At 46.2% G+C, this 22,500-nt stretch overlaps 1 protein-coding gene across 1 annotated transcript in view; it reads left to right on the plus strand.

Moving 5' to 3' along the window:
* The window catches only part of fat2 (FAT atypical cadherin 2), a gene marked incomplete at both ends in the record, with an annotated part of 55,363 nt that extends 35,039 nt beyond the window's left edge, over positions 1-20,324 (plus strand). Inside the window, 8 exons of the mRNA XM_080840567.1 lie at positions 2,209-2,352; positions 5,043-5,240; positions 6,291-7,104; positions 9,098-9,252; positions 14,178-14,673; positions 17,245-17,398; positions 18,056-18,576; positions 19,753-20,324. Coding sequence (XP_080696693.1) covers positions 2,209-2,352; positions 5,043-5,240; positions 6,291-7,104; positions 9,098-9,252; positions 14,178-14,673; positions 17,245-17,398; positions 18,056-18,576; positions 19,753-20,324 — 3,054 coding nt within the window. The remainder of the gene's footprint in view (positions 1-2,208; positions 2,353-5,042; positions 5,241-6,290; positions 7,105-9,097; positions 9,253-14,177; positions 14,674-17,244; positions 17,399-18,055; positions 18,577-19,752) is intronic.
* Positions 20,325-22,500: the final 2,176 nt, after the last annotated feature.

Below are 22,500 nucleotides of genomic sequence, written 5' to 3' on the forward strand. Positions count from 1 at the left end.
CATCATCACCACCATCATCATCATCTACATCATCATGTTCTTCATAATTATTATTGTCATCTGCTCTATTCATCACCATCACCATCCTCATCATCATCATCACCTACTTCTTCTTCTTCTTCTTCTTTCATTTTCTTGGTACACTTCTCTGTACTCTCTTCCTCTCTACAGCATGCCGTCTGCATCATCTTGTCATCCCGCCCACCTATCTTGGCAGGCTTTCCCATCCTCAGCATTAACCGCTGACAACATTAATATCTTGGTTTGTCCATCCTTCTTCTTGCCATCCCTCATCACGGCCTCGCTAAGCCTCTGCCTCTTCTCTCTATATCTATTAGTCTACACAATACTCCCTCTTTCCATAGCCGCTCGCTCGCTCACTCACTCGCACAAAACCTCTGTTCAACATCATTTAGGCCTTTTCTTTGTCCCACAAACTGTGTCAAGGCTTTTGACGATGATCAATACAGATAGCTTAAGGGTTATGGGTCAAGGGTCAAGGGTCGAGGTTTGTTTATGGGAGGTCAATGTGAGAGCTAGTGTCAGCCAATGTTTATGGCTCAATGGAGTTAGTTTAGGCTAAGTGCTAGTGCTAGTTGACGCATGTTTGACAGTTTGGTTGAGATGATTTGCTGGTTGTCTAAAAACTCGCCATTCAAATGAAGAATTACACAGTCCTCTAAATATCCCAGATTTGTTACGGATTGTGAGCTCACTGGCGAAGCTACATTTGTAGAAAGAGTTCATGAGGCCATAAGGCAGCACTTCAGGTTAGAGATCAGATTGGAGATTGACATTCTCTAGGCCTAGGATGACAGTGGCCATCAGGCATGTCTTAAGAATTTCAATGGCCTTGACATGACATGACTGGACAAAAGATAGCGGTGCATGCACATTTCCAGGCTAGATTTAGCAAAATAGTGTTTTGGGTTGTTTCCTATTCCAACGATGTTCGTCACAACGTGGTAGTAGCTACTGTCCTTCAGGGCTAACAGAGCCGCAGCAACGCGTTAAAGTAGGGGCGGTAGTTTATGAATCTATGTGAATAAATCAACGGGCACCGACTTGTTGCTCTTCTGATCTGGAACACCTGGTATTAAATGTAAACCCTATTATTTACCACGTAATTACCTACATTCATCATTGTTGCCTCAGGATATGCAGGCAAGTTACCAGATGCAAACGCTGAGGTAGTTACTGGGGATTTAAATGGCAACCTACGTGCCGTCAAGATTTGACCATAATGTCTGATGCACCCACAAGGGCACATAAAACCTTGGATCACGTCTGCACAAATGTGGCTGACAACTATAAAGGTACACCAATCGGTTTAGTTAGGCACCATCTCCTCCACTCTCCACTCCGAACACCGGTGTGCCACAAGGCTGTGTGCTTAGCCCTCTCCTGCACTCCCTCTTCACCCAAGACTGCATTCTTGTCCACGGTTCTAACACCATAATCAAGTTTACATACGACCCCATGGTGGTAGGCCTGATCAAATAAGATGACGAGACGACCTACAGGGACGAGGTCCAGCACCTGGCCACATGGTGTGCCGACAACAGCCTGGCCCTTAGGACCCATAAGACCTTAGTAGATCATTGTGGACTTCAGGCGAGCTAGGAGGCATGCACACGCCCCAATGTACATCAACAGAGCTGTAGTGGAGTGTGTATCAAGCTTTAGATTCTTTGGCATCCAATAATCTCACCTGGTCCCTGAACTCCTCCATCCTAGTCAAAAAGGCACCACAGCACCACTTTGCTTACTGCAGAGCCTTAAGAAAGCTCACCTGCATCCCATGTACCTGGTGGACTTTTACCGCTGTAACATCAAGGGCATACTGTACTCAAGGGGCATACTCACCAACTGTATATGAGTGTGGTGTTGCAATGGCTCCACATCAGAGAGTGAAGCACTCCAGCGGGTGGTGAAAACTGCCCAACGGACTGGTCAGATACAAACTGCAATTTCATTGGCTTTCTACCTCTACTCTGCACAAGGACTAAAAATAGAATCTAATCTAATGATTTAAGCCGTAAAGTTTTAGGCTGGAGGTCATCCTCACATGTTTTTTATCATTCGTGCCGCCCTCTTTCTCTGTCCAAGCTTTGACTCCTCTCACTCCTCTGGGTCTCTCTCCCTCCCACAGATTCCCCACTATTCGCTGACTCCTCTCACTCCTCTGGGTCTCTCTCCCTCCCACAGATTCCTCACTATTCGCTGACTGTGCTGGCCACGGATGATGGACGCCCTCCTCTGTCTTCTGCCGTCCAGGTGACGGTAACCGTGTCGGACGTCAACGACAATCCACCTATGTTCTCTCGGGTCAACTACAACGTCACGCTTCAGGTGAGAAAGACACACATCTGCACTCTCCCTCTTAACCCCCCCTCCACACACACACACATACACACACACACACACACACACACACACACACACACACACGTTCTCAGGTTTACTATAGCCTATCTCTTCAGGTAAGGAAGGGACACATCTACTCTTCTACTGATCCACTCCCTACACTTTCATACACACACACACACACACACACACACACAAGCTCATCACATGTTGGGACAACCTCCCTATCCACAACACTGACAAGCTCTCTTTCAGCCCACTCAACACACACACACACACACATGTTCAAACAAACACACACACACACACATCAAAGGTAGCCGTTCGGCTCTGTTCCTACAAATCCTTTCCCCCTCATCAAACATAATAGTTTAATAGTACAAATGGCCTCTCCTTCAAAGCCCCAGCAAAGACAACCCACTTTACACCCCCAACACCACCTCCTCCTCCACCCCAACACCACCTCCTCCTCCACCCCAACACCACCTCCTCCACCCCAACACCACCTCCTCCACCCCAACACCACCTCCTCCTCCACCCCAACACCACCTCCTCCACCCCAACACCACCTTCTCCTCCACCCCAACACCTCCTCCTCCACCCTCAGACCCATAACCCTGTTAAGGTTTCATTCTCTTCTCTTGTCTTGTCATCCCACCACAGAAAGCCTTCCCCTCTCTCTCTCCAGTCCCCTCGCTAACTCACTGTTTGTTGCACAGTGGTCTCCCTGTGTGTGTGTGTGTGTGTGTGTGTGTGTAGGTGTGTGTGTGTTTGTGTGTGTGTGAGTGTGTGTGTGTGTGTGTGGGTGTGTATGTACATAAGTGTGTTTGTGCACGTGCATGTGTGTGTGTGTGTGTGTGTGTGTGTGTGTGTGTGTGGGTGTGTATGTACACCAGTGTGTTTGTGCATGTGCATGTGTGTGTGTGTGTGTGGGTGTGTATGTACATAAGTGTGTTTGTGCACGTGCATGTGTGTGTGTGTGTGTGTGTGTGTGTGTGTGTGTGTGTGTGTGGGTGTGTATGTACACCAGTGTGTTTGTGCACGTGCATGTGTGTGTGTGTGTGTGGGTGTGTATGTACATCAGTGTGTTTGTGCACGTGCATGTGTGTGTGTGTGTGTGTGTGTGTGTGTGTGTGTGTGTGTGTGGGTGTGTATGTACACCAGTGTGTTTGTGCACGTGCATGTGTGTGTGTGTGTGCGTGTGTGTGTGTGTGTGTGGGTGTGTATGTACATAAGTGTGTTTGTGCACGTGCATGTGTGTGTGTGTGTGTGTGTGTGTGTGTGTGTGTGTGTGTGTGTGTGTATTCGGGCGGTTACTGAGGTGCTCTGGAACATGGTTCGTCTCCACTGATTACATGGGCCAACTCTGCTGACTTGGAAATACTTTTTACAGACCATTTACCTCCACCCAAGGCGTATGTGCCTGGGCAATTTGGCAGGGGCCTGAGAGGTGTGTGTGTTGTGTGTGTGTGTGTGTGTGTGTGTGTGTGTGTGTGTGTGTGTGTGTGTGTGTGTGTGTGTGTGTGTGTGTGTGTGTGTGTGTGTGTGTGTGTGTGTGTGTGTGTGTGTGTGTGTGTGTGTGGATGGGGTTGTTGGACAGATTAGGTAGGGAGAAAAGGGTTGGCAATGACAATTAGACTCGCATCTGCCAGTGGATCACTTGGTTTCAGTTACCTGTGCCACTGGTGTCTGCTCCTATGGAGTTGTGAGGGGTGTGTGTGTGTGTGTGTGTGTACGTGTGTGTGTGTGTGTGTGTGTGTGTGTGTGTGTGTGTGTGTGTGTGTGTGTGTGTGTGTGTGTGTGTGTGTGTGTGTGTGTGTGTGTGTGAGAGAGAGAGAGAGAGAGATGTGCTTGGCCTCCTCTGCTTTGGGCACGAGCTGTCGGACACGTTCATCTGCCTGAAAAATGGCAAGGGTTTGATGGGATATTTTTGCATGTTTAGCTCTAAGGTGCCATTACAAAAATGAATATACGAGTAGCTCGGGAACATGCCCAAGTTGTATTTGTCTTTGTGTGCCTGTCTTTGTATATATAGTATAGTATAGATTATATTCTAAAACTGATTGTTCAAATCCTTGATTGTGATTGGCTAAAATCCGTTGTAAAACCCAGCATAACCTTACAATTTGACCTGATAACATTCCATATTACTGCGCAGCGAATGGCAAGGCATTCATATAGCGCATTTCATACCCAGGGTTCCATCTGGCTGTTGCGTTGCTTCAAGGGTTGCGTGGCAACGATTTATTTAGGAACTATAATTTTTAGTGGCGGAAGAAGGATGGTTTATCATTAAACTATTGTTTCTTAAGTTGAATTGTCTTTATTTATGAAACCATATCAAATATTTGTAGTAACAGTTTTAGAAAAGCAATAAGCCCCGCGAGTTCGTGGTTTGCGCTGATTTTAGAACAGGTAAGGGGGTTTAATGGCACTCCGCTTCGCGTCGTGCCTAACAACTCCCCTTACCTGTTCTAAAATCAGCGCAAACCACCGCCTCTTGGGGCTTATTGCTTAAGTATTTAGTATAGTATATATATATAGTATAGTATAGATTATAGTATAGATTATAGTATTTAGTATAGTATTTAGTATAGTATATATAGTATATAGTATAGTATAGATTATAGTATTTAGTATATATAGTATATATTCTAACTGGTGTGTTCCCACAGGAGGGAGAGCCAGTAGGCAGCAGTGTGCTACAGCTGGTGGTCACAGACAGGGACACACCCAAGAACGGCAATCCCTTCTCCTTCCACATCGTCTCAGGCAACGAGGACCGGCGCTTCCACATCGACCAGGGGGGCCGTCTGTCTCTCGCTGGGCCCCTGAAGAAGAAGACCAAGGCCCACCACCTGCTCAAAGTGCAGGTAAGGCAGGAGGAGAAAAAGAGAGAGAGTAAGACAGAGAGAGAGAGAGAGAGAGAGAGAGCGAGAGAGAGAAAGAGAGAGAGAGAGAAAGAGAGAGAGAGAGAGAGAGAGAGAGAGAGAGAGAGAGAAAGAGAAAAAGAGAGAGTAAGACAGAGAGAGAGAGAGAAAGAGAAGAGTTGGAAATCAGCGAGAGTAAGAGAGAGAGAGAGAGAGAGAGAAAGAGAGAGAGAGAGAAAGAGAAGAGTTGGAAACCAGCGAGAGTAAGAGAGAGAGAGAGAGAGAGAGAGAGAGAGAGAGAGAGAGATAAAGAGAGAGAGAGAGAAAGAGAAGTGTTGGAAACCAGCAATCTCTATAAGCACACGCAGCAGTGAGCAAATCCTCTCGGCTGTCCCCTCACAGGCCTGTCACGATACTAGAGAGAGTAAGAGAGAGAGAGATAGAGAGAGAAAGAGAGTTATACAAAAATCACTGTAGAAAACATAAAATCCAATCAGCCAACATCACCAGGTAAATGCAAGCCACCACTAAGCATTAATGAATCAGAATCAGAATTGTATTTATTGCCAATTTATTGGAATTTGCTCTGGTAATCTAATGGTATGTAAGTACGTAAGCAAGAAAGAAAGCCTGAAAATGTAGAGAGATTTGCTGTAGTTTGTGGTGGAAAATGTGTGGGCTCTACAAAACCATGCTCAGGCTGTTATGTTGAAATGTTGCCTTTCCGGAGCGCTCCACAATTCATGAAAAATGTATGGCAGTTTAATTGCAAGTTTGTATTTGGAAACATATGGTGCATGGATAGTTGGTTGTTCATGAATGTGTGCACTATGTCTATCTGCAGTCACTACAAGGCAGATTTAGTGCTTGTAATAGGGAAGCAGAGTTTTGAGAGATGGATTTGAATTACATTTGCATAGAGCAGCAGCTGGCGTGACAACAGTTCAGACCGTTAACAGAACCTACCTAAGATTTATTTCAATTTGAATTTATTTCACATTACCCCTTTTGTGTATTTTCCCACTTACAAAAAAAATAAAAAAAATTCTCCAGGTTACCGACAGTGGCCTCCCCCCTCTGTCATCCATCTGCGTGGTGAGAATTGACGTAACGGAGCAGAGTAAATACCCTCCGGTGGTGTCTCCTCTCGAGGTCTTCATCACCACCGCCGAGGCCACCTTCTCCAGCCGCGTCATCGGCAAACTCCACGCCTCCGACCAGGACCTCCACGACGTGCTGACCTTCCAGCTGGTGTCCGTGTCCCCCGCAGGCAGCCGCTTCTCCGTGGACTCCTCCGACGGGAAGGTAGTGGCCGAGGAGGACCTGGAGCCCGGCGCCTACACGCTGAACGTGAGCGTGTCCGACGGGAGCTTCAGTGCCTGGGCGGCTGTGCGGGTGCACGTGTGGGCGGCCAGCCAGGGGGCTCTCGACCGCGGCTTCAGCCTTCGGCTCGCGGGCCTCTCCCCCGAGGAGTTCCTGGGCGACCACTGGAGAGGCCTGCAGAGAAGCCTGGGCATGGCGCTGAGCCTCCCCAGGCACGAGCTCCACATCGCCAGCCTGCAGCAGGAACCTAACTCCCTGGTCCTGGACGTGTTGCTCCTATGGCGACCACAGGGCGAAGCAGGAGGAGGAGGAGGAGGGAGCGGGCTGACCCAGCGTCTGGCAGGGGCGGTGGCGAACGCGGAGGAGGACCTGGGTCTGAGCGTGCTGCGTCTGCACCATGATGGCTGCCTGGATCCCGGGTGCCCCCCGCGGGGATGCCGGAGCGCGGTGCTCATGAGCGAGGAGAGGCTTAGCCACTACGCCACGGCCAGAATAGGCTTCATCACGCCACACCACCACTGGGAGAGCGTCTGCTCCTGTAATGGTAGGTACCTGGCACGCCCACGGCCAAGTCCAGCCCTTGTTAATAACCCTTCAGGATCAATAAGTGTGTGTATCTATCTATCCATGCATTAATCCATCCAACTTAGAGTGGATGCCAGACTCACTAGGGTCCTTGAATCCTTTTCTTTTCCCCACAGTCTATCTGTGTGTTTGTCAGTAAATCAATCAATCAATCGGTCAACCAACCAACCTACCAACCGTCCATCCATCCGGAATCAGATGCAAGGTTCCCTAGCACTCTATAAAATCCACTACTCTTCATCCATCCATCTATCTATCAGTTCATCCATCCATCACCAGATTCAGAGTTCACCAGGGAAAAACAGTCTCCAACAGTCCAACAGTCTCCCAATACCACAAGAAACTACCATGATTGATAGTTGCAAAATCTTTACAAAGCTCAACTGTGTGTGTGTGTGTGTCTCAACTGTGTGTAGATTAAGTCAGTAGTGGTCAATACTCCCTCAGAATCCTCAATTCCCTTCTCTCATCCCTCATCCCCTCATCTTTAACTTGTGAATGTTTACTCTCTCTCACACACACACACACACACACACACACACACACACACACACACACACACACACACACACACACACTGCTGAAGGGGATTAAAGGGGGATGAGACTGGAGCCAACAGGAATAATTATCTCCTTTTCTGAAGTCTGCATTCCTCTTGGCTTGGCAGATGCCACAGTTAGTTACCCTGCCCCGAGCCCCCCGAGCCAACATACTTATCATACTGTTTTGACTAGTCTGACCAGCATAAGGCAAAAAAGCGTTAAAGTATTCACCAAGACAAGCCAAACGACAAAAAAAAAAATCCCCTTCCGAGGAATGCATATTGGATATGGGGGAATCTGGAAATCTTCGCAGAGGAGAAGAGCTGTGTTAATCCCTAACTGTTTTATCTCCGGAGTGTGATTAATCTTCGATCACATATTTGGCGAGTGGGTGTAGTCATGCCACAAATTCAAATGCATTCGGATTGATCCTAACAGTGTGTGTGCAGGGAGCAGTTTGGCAAAGCCGCAACGGCAGCTGTGGTGCATTTGCCACGTGCCCACTGTTGTCTTTAATAAGCAGAGGGGGAAATGCATGGGGCGTTTGGACACGGGAGGCAAAGCAGGTAATTGTCTGGGGCCTCGAGCTGAAAGGGGGCCCTTGAGGGCCGCTGATTATATCAGTCCACAGCAATAACAATGCTGTGAGAGAGAGCCCCCTTGAAATCTATGAATTCGTGCAGGATATTACAATGACATGTCTAGCGACCCTATATGGTGTCTCCATATGATCATCTTGCTTCGTAATTAGGCTACAGAGCTGGATACAGGAGACTATACCACTATGATGGGGTTGTCTTAGCACGTAGTACTATTAATGATATGAAGATAACTAATTTGTCTTACCTGATGCAATGGTGATGAATGAATGATACTGATGATATTTTAACATTGTTGTTACCAACATTATATAGTAGCCCAGAATAGAAAGTTCTGTTCAGTTTTTTTTTTTAAAATGTTTTCATTGTGTTTACATGCAGCAGCCCAACGGATAAAAAAAAAATGAATAAGTCATAGTTGCTTGCATCTATTGTGCTTAACAACATTCCTTGTTTAGCCACGTAAGTGTAGTAGCCTAGTCTATTAAGATATGACTGTTTTGATGTCAGAGCCATCCTTGAGAAATACGTCCACAACTCACAATTGTTGCACGTTAATTTTAGCGACAGTTGGGAAAGAACATTTGCCATTTTCCGTTTTTATCATAAACCTTCCAAACGACTGACTAAGCCTTTTCTGTTGCTATCCTACTGTTTGTTTACCAAGGCCTGGAAACTGAGTGCATGCAGTGTGCGAGGTCCGGCATAACCTGATTAATGAATACTTAGTGTAAATGTCGAATCTGTTCTAGTAGTCTACTACTAGTTGTGTATTAGCATATGTGTTGAGATGCTTTGCCCTCCCTTTCAGATTCGGCGATTCAGTTTGATGGCCACGGCTACCTGAAATACCTGTATCAAGCCGACGAGCAGGTGCAGCGGTTCCATCTGTCTCTGCGTATCAAGACATCTCAGAGAGAAGCTGTCATCATGGCCACTAATGGCTCGGACTGGGGAACCTTAAAGGTAGGCCTGGTTGAACGTCTCTTGTTCTCATGTCTTAAGTGGAACAATAGTTGTGGCGAAGGTTAACCGCTAAAAGTCAGAAAAACGTCTATGTTGCTTTTTTTTAATTTATTTTTTTAAGTGCTCTGCACAGGATGCAGGAAACTTACAGGAGGGGAAGGTTTGTTTGGAATCAAAATGAACTCCTACTCATTTCCAACCCACGGAATGAACTTCTCTAAACACATCTTTGTCTGAAATACAACTAAACAGCATAAAATGCTCCTCACGCTACAGACTGTGACAGTGCTGTGTTCAGTGTCACAGTACATCATTAGAGTCACACATCCTGCAGGTGACACCAGGAAGCAAAGGACTTTTGAAGTCATTTTCTTTATTCAAATACCTTTGACAGGAGGATTTGGCGAGCCAGATAATCAGGATGTGGGCATTCCAGAGGGGATTTTCGAGCAAATGACGGTGATTTGATATCGCTCCAGTCACCCTTTGGTCTGTCTGCTCATTCTCTGTGTCCTCTCTAGGGGTTGTGCTATGGCGGCTGATTTGGTCGCTCAGTCCGGTCTTTCTTTAGCATGCTAGGGGTTATGTTTCATACGTCTGTGTGCGTGTGTGTGTGTAGTTGCGTGTGTACTTTGGTGGGTGTGTACGTGTGCACGTGTGTTTTATTATCCAGACCCTCATCATATTTTTGGAGCTTATGGGGAAGGGAGGATTTCAGCTAAGTTGGAGCACGACTCTGCGACTATGCAGTGGGCTTACGGAAGGGAATAACAATCTCATTGTAAGTTATGAGACAGATAAAGAATTCTCAGAGCAAGCTTTGATAAAGCAGCCATCCAGCACCAAATGCCTGCCACGCTATTCCCACAAGCCTCCTTATTTATACAGCATAATAGAATATTCCATGTAAGTGGCTGGAAACAATTTTTTTTATCTTTTTCTTTCTCTCCCTCGCTCTCTCCCCCTTCCTCTCTTTCTCTTTGTGAGCCTTTATCTCCTGGTAGTGAGTGCTGGCACACAAGTCCATTTCCATGTCAGGGAGGCGCTTCAAAAAGAATGGTTAAACATGGTCCTCCAAGAATCCTCCTCCATACATTTCCACACGAGCTTCACTCTCACACACACACACACACACACACACACACACACACACACACACACACACTTTGACGTGAGACATGACAGGATTTATGTCCCCCTCTCGCTAGTGCTGCACCGTGGCACCTTTACAAATGAACATCGGCCTCTGTGAGATCTCGTCAATATTCTGACTTAACACAAAAGCTCCATTCATCCCTTCGAAAACTTGTGAATTACAATCGCACCTGACTCTCCTGGGTCCTGGCTGCTTTTTTTTCTTCCTCCTGTGTGTATTCACTCTTTAAGTAATTACCTTTTAAATGGAAATGGCTTCCTTTCGGACAAAACCGCCCCAGACAAGCGAGACAGAAGAAAAGGTGACTTGTCAGTTAACCAGCACAGGCATTTATGAAAAGTGACAGCCAGGATGTAACATTATTAAGGGGAACAAGATCTCTGATGAGATACAGTTAAGAAGATAGAAAGTTAGATGCAGTGGTCACGCATTGATCTCGGTAATTCGGTTTTCCCTTGACTGGACCTAATTCACATCAGGTAGAAGCTCGTTTGTTTAACGTCGTCTTCAACGCTTAAAGACATGAGAAACACCTCAAGTCTTTGTCTCTCTCTTTCTCTTTCATGTTGGGACATTTCTGAAGCGTCAGCTGAAAACAGGATTTCCAGTAATTGCACATGAGGATCGTTAATCATGCCCAAGGTGTGATATTGTTTATGTGTTAATCTATTTTAATGCCAGCCAACTTCAGCCGTTTCTTCTTTAAACACACACACACACACACACACACATACACACACAGAGACATTCCCATGCAACACCTGTCATAAGCAACAAATCTATGCTCGGGGATTAGTTTATGTTTAGTAATCCCTTCAGAAATCAAGTCACACACAAACTCGCACACTTACACCAAAATCGACTCGAAAAATAAACGTGAAGAAAGTATATCCTCCTGCGTACAGAGGAGTGCATTAATAATGGATACGATGCACATCAGTGTTATGCCTGATAATTTTCAGAGAATACAGGCGCAAGCCATGCATGCATTTTTAACGAGGGGAGATAAGGAGGCAGTCAAGGCCTTGGGGAAACGTATGAATATATTGTTATTTATCAGCTAGAACGAGCTGGTAGGACAAATACCAGAGCCTATGCAAGTTCTATGGGTCTTTTGAAAAAGAGTGACCTTGCATCCTAAGGCTTGACCCGAGTATGGGGAGATCTATACAGAAGCTTGTCAGCTAAAAGTGTCTTATTCACTCACAGACAATAGGTGAATATGTTGTTTAACCTTGGATGGAAAGTGGGTTAAGCCACTTTGTCTGTCAAATGTGAGTAGAGGTGTATGGGTTTCGGCAGTTGAGTCTGCTGAATTCAATAAAATGCCAGGGTCTATTTGTCTGTCTCACAGAGAACTCATGACCAAGAAAGGTGTGTAGTCGAACTTCCATCTGGTTTTATTCATAAAAGACACATTGAAGATAAAGATCAAATTTCATCATAATGCTGAAAAGCCATAGTTTTGTTAAAAATACTCCTCTAAACTGGATAAGGATGCCAAGGAGTGTGAGGTTTTGAGCAGTTATTGCTTTTATGAGCCAATAGCCTTTCATTAATTGTTAGCAAGATCAACATAAATAAACAAATTAAAAAGACATGCAGAAGACACAACAGATGTGCATCAAAAATGGACTAACTACAGTGTTTTCGGGGAATTTGACCCTATTTACAGTTTTTTACGATCGGATACACACAATTTTGACTGCTTTGTTTTGCTTTTCAATCGCCTCACACAATAAGCACAACCACACACCCAATGAGCAAAAACATCAGATCCATTGCAAAAAGAAACACTCTTGTAAAATCTATACACTCAATTAACAAAACCATATTTTGTTACCATATGAAACACACACATTGCATATACTGAATTATGTTTGTACCGCTTACACACTTCTGTTATAAACCTAAAACACTTTTAGCAATACTACTTCTCAGTGATTAGAGTAGTGTAAGTGAAGTACACAGAGAAAGTGAATTTACACAATACAGTAAAAACACTACACAAGACCAATGCTGGTGAAAATAGTATTTTATTCTCTCCATACACCCAAATCGGTCAACATGGTGAACAATAACAAAACGACTAAACAAGTCTCAGTTTTCATACTGTAACTGCAAAACACAAGCTTTTGGAAAAACATAACATTTCTTTCTATCCATTACCAAAAAAAAAAAGAAAAGAAAATATTTGAAACATTAGCCCTCCTCCTAGCTGGATCAGGCCAGAGAGTTTCGTCCACATCACAGGCAATATCATGGTCAACAAGTGTGGCGCGCATGTAATCTGTCAAATTTCGTCCTCTTCTTTGAGCCTCTCCTGCTTCAGGTCTTCCTTTTCCTCTATCTCTCCCTCCACCTCGGCCTCTACCTCTACCTCTGGCACCGCCTCTGCCTCTTCTGCTTCTCCTTCACCTTCTCCTTCTCCTTCTCCTTCTCCTCCTCCTCCTCCTCCTCCGTGGTTCTCACCTTCACTCTTCTCGCTCTGATTCCTTCCATTTTGATTCAAGATAGGTGAACTCATCTGCTGCATTTTTATTGTGCTTAAACCTGATTGGTGTGTCTACAATTAAGCAATCATGTGTTTGCGCACCTGATGGCTGTGTTCAACCGATTGCCACATGGTGTAGTATTTTGACTGTCAGTGTTTTGGAATTGCAAGGAAGTGTCATCTTGATATACGTCTGTGTCTAAAGCATAAAAGTGTGTTTAGTGCTTTGCAAACCACTTGTGTGTATGGTTTCGCAAAAAGTGTGATGTTTAAATGAGCTTATAGTTGTGCAGATCTGAGCCGTTGTTTTGCTCCTTGAGTGAAGGTTTTGATAATTGTGCTACACTTTTGATTTTAGTGTGTATCCGATTGTAAAAAACTGTAAGTCTCCTGCCTTACTAAACATTTGCAACTGAATAACAGTGGGGTTATACAGTAGCTAACCAGAGAGGTGAAAGCACCTAAATGACACTCCTTTCCGTAACAGTCATGCACACTGCATCAGACAAATGTTATCTGTGTTATCTGGGAATTTGATCCTAATGAAGTGTCCTGCCTCATTTAATTTGCATCTGAATAACTGTGGGGTTATACAGTAGCTAACCAGAGAGGTGAAAGCACCTAAATGCCACTCCTTTCCGTAACAGTCATGCACACTGCATCAGACACATGTTATCTGTGTTATCTGGGAATTTGATCCTAATGAAGTCTCCTGCCTCATTTAATTTGCATCTGAATAACTGTGGGGATATACTGTAGCTAACCAGTTAGCTAAAAGCACCTAGGTACCAGTCCTTATTCTGGCACAATGGAATGCTTCAGTGAAAAGGACAGTATCTCATCTTTGACATCCTTACCAGTGCATTAAAGGTGTTGGCCAGGTTTCCATGTAAATCATGTGCCTTTAAACATGAGGTGTACATTTAAAAGATAAAAGTCCTCAAGTTGGCAGAGGGTGACTTTTTTCTGTGCTCCTGATTTCTGCATTTCCATGTTCCATTATTGATGCAGGTCCCATCTTCGATCCATTTTTGTCTGATCTGATCTGTGCTTGATGTATGATCTGTGGAATATATTCCTGCAGTATAGGCCACCAATAATCCATTGGCTACTCCAGCGGAAAATCAATAAAAGCAAACATACTGTGACCCGAATCTCTCAAGAGACCAGTTACAAATCTGAACATCATGACTGCATGATGTATACTTTTCTAAAATAAAAATCTTTTTTAAATAAGTATACCAGACGCTAAAGTTTCCCCTATTCCCCCGACAGCTGGAGGATGGAGAGCTGCGGTTCCGGTACGGTTGCGGCAACCAGCTCCCCGGCACTCTCCACGTGCGTGGGTACCGCGTGTCTGACGGCCGCTGGCACCGTGTCCGCCTGGACGTCAATGGCACGTCCCTGAGGCTCAGCGTCGACGGTAACAGCCACACGTCGCCCACCCACGCCACGCTCCTGGAACCCTGCCGACTGGTGAGGCCCCGCGGAGCCCTGTTATTGGCCACTGCTGCTGGATCGGAGGCCCAGCTGGAGCAGCACCAACGCGAGCGCGGGTCGCAGGGCCTCAGGGGATGCTTGGAGGGAGTGGAGTTCAACGGGAAGGCCGTGAGGAGAGCCGAGGCCCAGCTGGGGCACGGCGGGCTTGGGTCCAGCTCCGGGGCCGGAGGGAACCGAGTGTTCGGGATCTACAAGTGCTGCTCGGCGGAGGGAGGATGTGCCAGTCAGCCTTGTAAGAACGGAGGCTCCTGTGAGGAGGGCGACGGTGGAGGTGAGTGCTTGATTGGTGTCTTAAATCACTGCGGTGGATTTGGCCTTTTCTCAATTCCAGGTGTTTGAAAGGATGATTCGGATCAATTAAGGATACGTCATGTTTTTTTCCCTTCACTAACATGTGCAAGGATGGGCCGTCATGAAGCAGAGTCTGGGGGGTGTGATTTGACATCCTTTTACAATTTTATTTCAGTTTGATATCAATTGAAAACTGTAATTTAGCTACTTTTCATTATGCTGACTAAAATTAAATGTATGCAGTATATAAATCTGTATGTGATACTAGCAGATTCTAGTCAGCCTGTTTTGTAACAGCCTTAAACCCTGACATGGAAATAAATATAAATGGCATTGACAGTCTGTGCAGGCAGCTGCACATGCCAGATAAAACTTTGTGAAATGTCACAGTGGGATATCTGGGCTGTCTGTTTGTGTGCTTTTTGCTCTGTGAACGTAACCATGACAGCGGGAAGCAGGTAGCTTGCCTGACAATATGATAATGGATTATAGAAAGAACACAAGACAAAAAAGGCTTGGGGATAAGCTTCAGTGTTATTTGGAATCTCGTCATTCTCTCCCTTTCCTTCTCGTCTCGAGGAAAGTAGTCATTAGTCACTATTGTCAGATGGCGCAATACCATGTGATTTGTGGATTGTGCTTTCTCTCGGAGACAAAAATGCTTTGTGTGGCTTTGTAAAGCACCCCCCCCCCCCCCCCCCAAAAAAACCTGATGAGCAAAACGAAAGTGTGACATCTTGAAATACAGACACACAGACAGACTGCAATAAAAGCACTGAAACCAACTTTATCAGAGCTGTGATAAAAGTAGACTTGCCCAAGAAATAGCGATTTTCAGAGCCTCCGTTGTGTCTTGAGTGGGTTGTTGAGGACGCCACAAGAGGATTTCAATTAAGGCTATTTATCCAATTTCAGAGAGGATCAATGGCCCTATAACAATCGCTTGATTCCTCCCTTTTGACTGCCAAAGCTGATAATAGCTATGCTAACTAGGTTCATTACATGTGAGGCTAAGTGGAGGACATGTTTGTTTTCCAACAGTGCACTCAGGCACGTGCACAGACATTTTGGGGGGCAGGTGCTCAAACCAAAAAAAGGGCACCCATCGCCAAAATCATTTATGAAATTAAAAATAATAAAAATAAATAAATAACAGAGTAGGATATTTTCAACTTAGATATTAATTTTTGTTAACAAACTAACATAAATGATCTCCTGAACATAACTCAGTCATACACTCTGTGATGGGCTCCTCTGGACCAGGTAGGGTTACTGATTCTCCCTCATTTGTTTTACTGGTTGATGGCCTGATCCCAGATAAAAAAGAGCTGCTACCCTGAGCTGCTTGCTGCAGTTCCCTGAACTTCTGCTTTTGGAGTCTCTCTTTTCTTTGCAATATGCTGCACATTTTGTAAATTAGATAAATCAATGTTGTGCATAATAATCAATAATCAATCACTTAGGCCTGAGCGTTTAGTGAGCGTTAAGTGAAGGAGGAGGAGGGAGGGACGCAGTGGGGGGCTTGTGAGCGCCGCGGAGCATGTCGGGCGAAATTCTCACAAGAACTCATATAATTGCCCCGTCAGATATCAAAACACATTTGGGGGGAATTGTTGACAGAGAGAGTCATTTTTTTTCTTGAATATTGATGAATCAAGAAAGTATTTGGCTCCTGCAGAAGGGGCACTTTTTTCATCCAGGGCAAAAGGGCAGGTGCTTGAGCACCACTAGGGGTCTATCTGTGCACGTGCCTGAATGCACTTACAGTTTTAGCTCACACTTTTTTCAAAGCAACACTGTGCAGCAATTTGCCACTTTTTGAGGAATGTTTTCATAAGAAACCACTGTTGATACGATCTTAATGGTGTATGTAGTTTTGTGGTTTGGGTGGGAACACCCCTCGAAAAAGTAAGAAAAGCTTTCACAGCACGCCATCGCAAAGAAGACTATTGCCAAAAGATGTGAGTGCAGGTTGACAAGCTTTTATCATTGCCAACTAGGCTGTTGGTGTGGCTTGCAAGGTTATTGCTTGCTAGTTTTAGACACAAACTCCATGATGCTGCTTTTTAAGATCTGTATATCACCAGGACCAACATTAACCTTCAGCTTTTATGTACCTTAAAGTACCTTGTATCTTTTATAAAGGTTTGATATCTAACATGGGTTCAGATTTGGGTCTGATGTTCATAATCACCTTTTAGCAAAGGATCATGATACGATATTGCATTGAACTTTCACCTTTAACATCCATGAGAAACCATGAACTTTCACCTTTAACATCCATGAGAAACCATGAACTTTCACCTTTAACCTCCATGAGAAACCATGAACTTTCACCTTTAACCTCCATGAGAAACCATGAACTTTCACCTTTAACCTCCATGAGAAACCATGAACTTTCACCTTTAACATCCATGAGAAACCATGAACTTTCACCTTTAACATCCATGAGAAACCATGAACTTTCACCTTTAACCTCCATGAGAAACCCTGGGAGGTGTGTGCAGTCAGTGTCAGTCATCCCTGACTGGCCTATATTTGTGTGTGGCAGACATCCGCTGCAGCTGTCCAGGCCCCTTCTTTGGCTCGCGGTGTGAGCTGGCAGACAACCCCTGTGCCTCCCAGCCATGCAGACACGGCAGCAAGTGTGTGCCAAAGCTGCAAGGCTACTTCTGCAACTGCACCCAGAACAGCGAGGGGAGCAGGTGAGCTTCGCACACACACACACACACACACACACACACACACATACACACACATACACATCATACACAAACATCCCTCTCTCACAGAATCATAAACATCATACACAAACATCCTTCTCTCACAGCCTCACACACACCATACAGACACACATTAAATGAGGTTTGCACACACATACAAACACACTCACACACACACACACACACACACACACACAGCATACACAAACATCCCTATCTCACAGTCACACACACATACACACACACACACACACCATACAGACACATACACAGCATACACAAACATCCCTATCTCACAGTCACACACACATCCACACACACACACCATACAGACACATACACAGCATACACAAACATCCCTATCTCAGTCACACACACATCCACACACACACACACACACACACACACACACACACACACACACAGCATACACAAACATCCCTCTCTCATAGTCACAAACACATGTATGCACTGTATCCCAAGTACACATCAGTTCCTTCGAGGGACTGAAAGCATAATTGATCATTTTACACCAACACCACTTCAGTTTCACATACCTAAACCGCCTCTACTGTATCACTTCAAAATACTCCTAGTGCTCCCAAAAACACTTATTTGCCTCTTGTTTCTGTCGCTTAGGTGTCAGAACCTGGTGGACCCGTGCTCTCCAAACCCGTGTCCCAGTGGGTTCGACTGCAAGAGAGCGGACCGGTCCTTCTCCTGCGACCCGCTGCCCCTGGTGTCTGGCGGCATCACCTACCTGGAGATGGTGGAGATCGTGGGGGGCATCCTCGCCCTCGTCGTGCTGGTGGCGGCGTTCGTGTACGCGCGTAAGCGCTACGTCAAACGGAAGCAGCACAAGCCCATCTGTGTGCAGGACTCCAACGGCTACTTCCCGGCGCACCACCTCACCAAGAGCATGATGGCGGTGGCGGACGACGGGGAGCACACGCCTCCCATGGAGATGAGCACTCTGATTGGCTCGAGGAGCGACCTGGACCATAGTCCCTTCCGCACGCTGAAGCAGCTCAGCGCCAAGCCGCAGGGGCCGGTGGTTTGCAGCGTGGCCCCCAACCCCAACCCGAAGCCCACGCCCCCTCCCTCCACCTCAGACAACGAGTCCATCGTCAAAAACAACAACTGGGAACTCAGCTATGAAGGTGTGGACCGTTTCACCATTTATGTATGGGTTTCATTCTCTGTCCTTTTTCAGTTAAGGTTAGACTAAGTGGAAACAACATACGCACACTGAGAGAGATTTCGATTTATAAAGTTTCTCAACATCATCAGAGAAACAAGTTTCATGTCAATGCTACCAATCAATCTCTTCTTCTCTCCTACTTTGTCTCTTGCTCTATCTCTCTCTCTCTCCTCCCTTATTTTTTCTTTGTCTGTCGCTCTCCCTCTTTCTTTCTCTCTCTCTCTCACTCTCTCTCTCTCCTCTCACTTTCTCACCTTCTCTCTTTTCTTTGTCTTCTGCTCTTTCTCTCCTCCACTCTCACACTCTCACTCTGTCTTTCTGTCTTTTGTCCTCTACCCATCGTATCTTACGCTCTTAGTCTGAAATACAACCTCGCTCTGGCTGCTCCGTTGCATACCAAACACCTGCGCAGTTGATAGACTGGCACACACACATTAAGTCGAGCAAGCCTTAGAGTGTATTCCCTCTGTGCTCAGTCGAAAGCCAAAGAGTGTATTCTCTCTGTGCTCAGTTGAGCGGCGTCGAGCTTTAAATGATGCATGACCCAGCTGCGTCACTGTTTGCTTTTCCTGGACCTGCAGTAAATTAAACACTCATTAAACTCTCAAAGAGCACTTCCAGACGGACAGAACCGCTCGCGGCAAATACAGAATGTTCCGTGAGACCTTGTTTTTATTAGACACAGGCCTGGAGAAAACTCCCAGGGCCGGGAGAGCTGACTGAACCACGGTCACTTGTGGGCTCTCAACGAAACGAGCAAGGTCAGCAGTTTCATAAATGACCACCGTGGGGCCACAGGCCGCTCTCCTTAGCACCACATTGCGACCTGTTCGGACAGAATCTGCTGTGCAATCAGAGACAACAATGTGAAATGTGCGAGGGGTTTGGTGAAGGAAATAGAACAGATTAGCATTTAGCTCATGGTGAGGCTGTGCTAGTGGTTTTGCATTCGAGGGGCGACTCTGCTTCCCGGGTCCTGGCTCAACTCAGCACATTCACCAGCCTTTGATCAGCTGAATGAGGGTTGTCAGGCCAGAAGCAGATCTAAGAGACGCTGTGCTTCGGGGAGTCCTGCAGTGTTGGGTATGGTAATGAATCACACTCTGTCTTCTCTCTCTCTCTCTTCCCCCTGCAGTCTACCCGGCCGACCCAGATTACTACGGACGCCCCGCGGTCCAGGAGTTCCCGCAGTTCGACATTGTGGAGAACACCCACCCAGCTTCAACGTCTACCGACTCGCGGCACGACTCGCGGCACGACTCGCGGCGCAACTCGAGGCGCAACTCGCGCTTCGGGGGCTTTCCGTTCCCGCTGGATCGCGTCGGTGGGGGGGACCGTCGAGCCCCCCTCCCACCCTGCTACAGCAACCAGAATCTAGATGACTTCCTGGGCCCCGACGGACTGCCCCTGCCAAGCCACCAGTGCCCCAACGAGTACACGGCCATCAGCTACTACCCGGCGCAGCACGCACGCAGCATGGACAACGTCACTGGCAACGACGGCGGCACCTACCAGCGCCTCGGCATGCGCCTCAGTGTGGCGCAGCCTTCCTACGCCGACTACCGGGACGCCGCCCCGCAACCGCCACGGTCGCGGCAGGCTGCACCCCAGCCACCACGCCACTCGCGCCACACCGGACGACGTAGCTACGCCGGCTCGGACATGGTGGAGAGCGACTACGGCAGCTCAGAGGAGGTCATGTTCTGAAGGAACAAGTTTAAAGGTCGTGATGTTTGACTTTGCATCTAAAACGACCTGCTAGCGGCCTAAATAGTTTGCCAACAAATGTATTAAGGGTGCCCTTAAAGCCTGGCATATTGAGACTACAGGGCAGTACAGTTCAGACTACAGTCTCTAAATCTCCAATGACCACTGATGCCGTTCAACTTCCCAGAATTGTTGCACACATCTGTCAACCCCCTAGTGTTGCTTCATGTCTGAGCATGCAGGAAGAACACTTGGCACACTACAAGGTCGATCTCGTGCTTCTGGATGCTGAACATGTTTATTAAGGATCTTAGAGGCCTAGATGGTCTTTTGATCCTTAAAAAAAAGTCCTGCCAATTTTTTAGCTACCAGTCTGCACTGCACTGAAAATCCCAAGTGGAAGTGGGCCTCAAAGCTGGGATCCCGCTGGACTATCCATGCTGAACACTGAACAGTATTATTAAAAAAGTGTCAAGTCACAGACAGCAACCAACTGACTGCTTTGACTGCGCCACAGGATCAGACCGAGCTCTCAAGAGTCAGCTGACAGTGATGTTGAAAGTTTGTTGTATTCCATCCATCCCTCCCTCCACTCGCAATCACCTCAACCCTCTCCCTCCACCCATATTCCTGGAGTGGGCTCTCTCTCTTTTTCCTGACAGGACATCTAGTCCCATTATGCTCTTAATCGTCTCTGCTTGTCCTCCCGTATTCTCTCTCTTGCAAAGTGCTGTGGGAGGGTGAGGGTCAGGGTGTGTGTGTGTGTGTGAGTGTGTGTGTGTGTCTGTATAGCCCTTTTATATAATATCATCTAGAAATGCAATAGCACACACTGCATAATCTCCCCCGCTATTTAAAAAGAGCTCCTCTTCCCCAGAGGTGCATACCCATCTGTGTATGTCAAAGTCGTTCAATTTCAGTATGTGGGGGCAGGCCCCTCGCTATAAGGAGTGTGGATGGACACATGGGGTAAAGAAAACTGAATTGAATGTAACATATACGATTGTGTGGTTGCTGGTGACGATGAGAGAGAGCAGTATTGGGGTAGGGTGTGTGTGTGTGGGTGTGTGTGTGTGATGGGGGTGCAGATGTGCTTAAAGCGTTCCCTTAAAGATGTTAGGACTCTCTAAAGACATGCACTGAAGTTTGGTCACACACTGGAGGGGACCCTATCCCACCGAACTTGGATGAACTGGGTCCCTTTGCGCTAAACAAACTCGCTTTTCCCATCGCCAGCAAATCAAAATAGAGTGAGGTCATATAAAGTCTAATGTTTAGATGTTTTCGTTGTGCCTGTTCAAATGAACAAGCCAACGTGACGCAAGGAGTTGTTGTTTCGCTAAGAAATAAGATCTTCTGAGCACTAATGTGTGGAGAGAGAACTGTAAAGAAAAGTAACCCCCCCCGTCCCCCGTCCCCCCCCCCCCCCCCCCCCCCCCATTCTCTTTGCTTAATATGAGAACTTAAGGAGGTCCGTAAAGAAGCAACTTAGTATGCGCTGCTCTATTACAAGTGTCATTCCGAAAAAATGTCCTTTGCTGACTCTTAAAACTACACCTACACCAACATTCCCTCTCAGCTTTTCAAACTTGTAGCCGTAGTTACACACTGATTTTCATATTGTTGAGGTGTGTGAGTGAATGTGAATTTCCTCTTTGGTATGTTTGGTATGTTACATCTGTGCTTTGTGATTAGTGATCGTACGGTTAGTTAATGCATGCACTGTTTTATGTGGACGCCACCGCGGCCCCTTTTTTTGTGGGCCGACTTCAACGAGCAAGGTCCATTGACTAAACACAGAGTCTGGCAGCACGGTTGTGTGATTACACACCTAGCCCCTCCTGAATAAAGACACGGTTTGTGTGCGGAGGGGGACATTTTGAAGTGTTGTGTCATTGATTGTGTAAAGGGCAGCTCCTGATTTGGATGTTTGGCTTTAAGCTGTGGTTGGACCACAGTGTTTTGATCTCTGTTGTGGAGAGTTGTTCCTGTATGGGTTTATATGTGTGTATGCGTGTAACATGTGCCAGTCCAGTGAATTCAACAGAATGTAAAAAAAATATATATATATGTAAAGTATATATAAATAAATATATTTGATTTTGAAAAACCGTGTGTCATTTTACAATATATCTGATTTTGAGTGTTGTGTTTCAACTGGTTTCTCTGTGAAAAG

This window comes from Sprattus sprattus, assembly GCF_963457725.1.
Source record: "Sprattus sprattus genome assembly, chromosome: 6".
NCBI classification, from domain to species: Eukaryota; Metazoa; Chordata; class Actinopteri; order Clupeiformes; family Clupeidae; genus Sprattus; species Sprattus sprattus.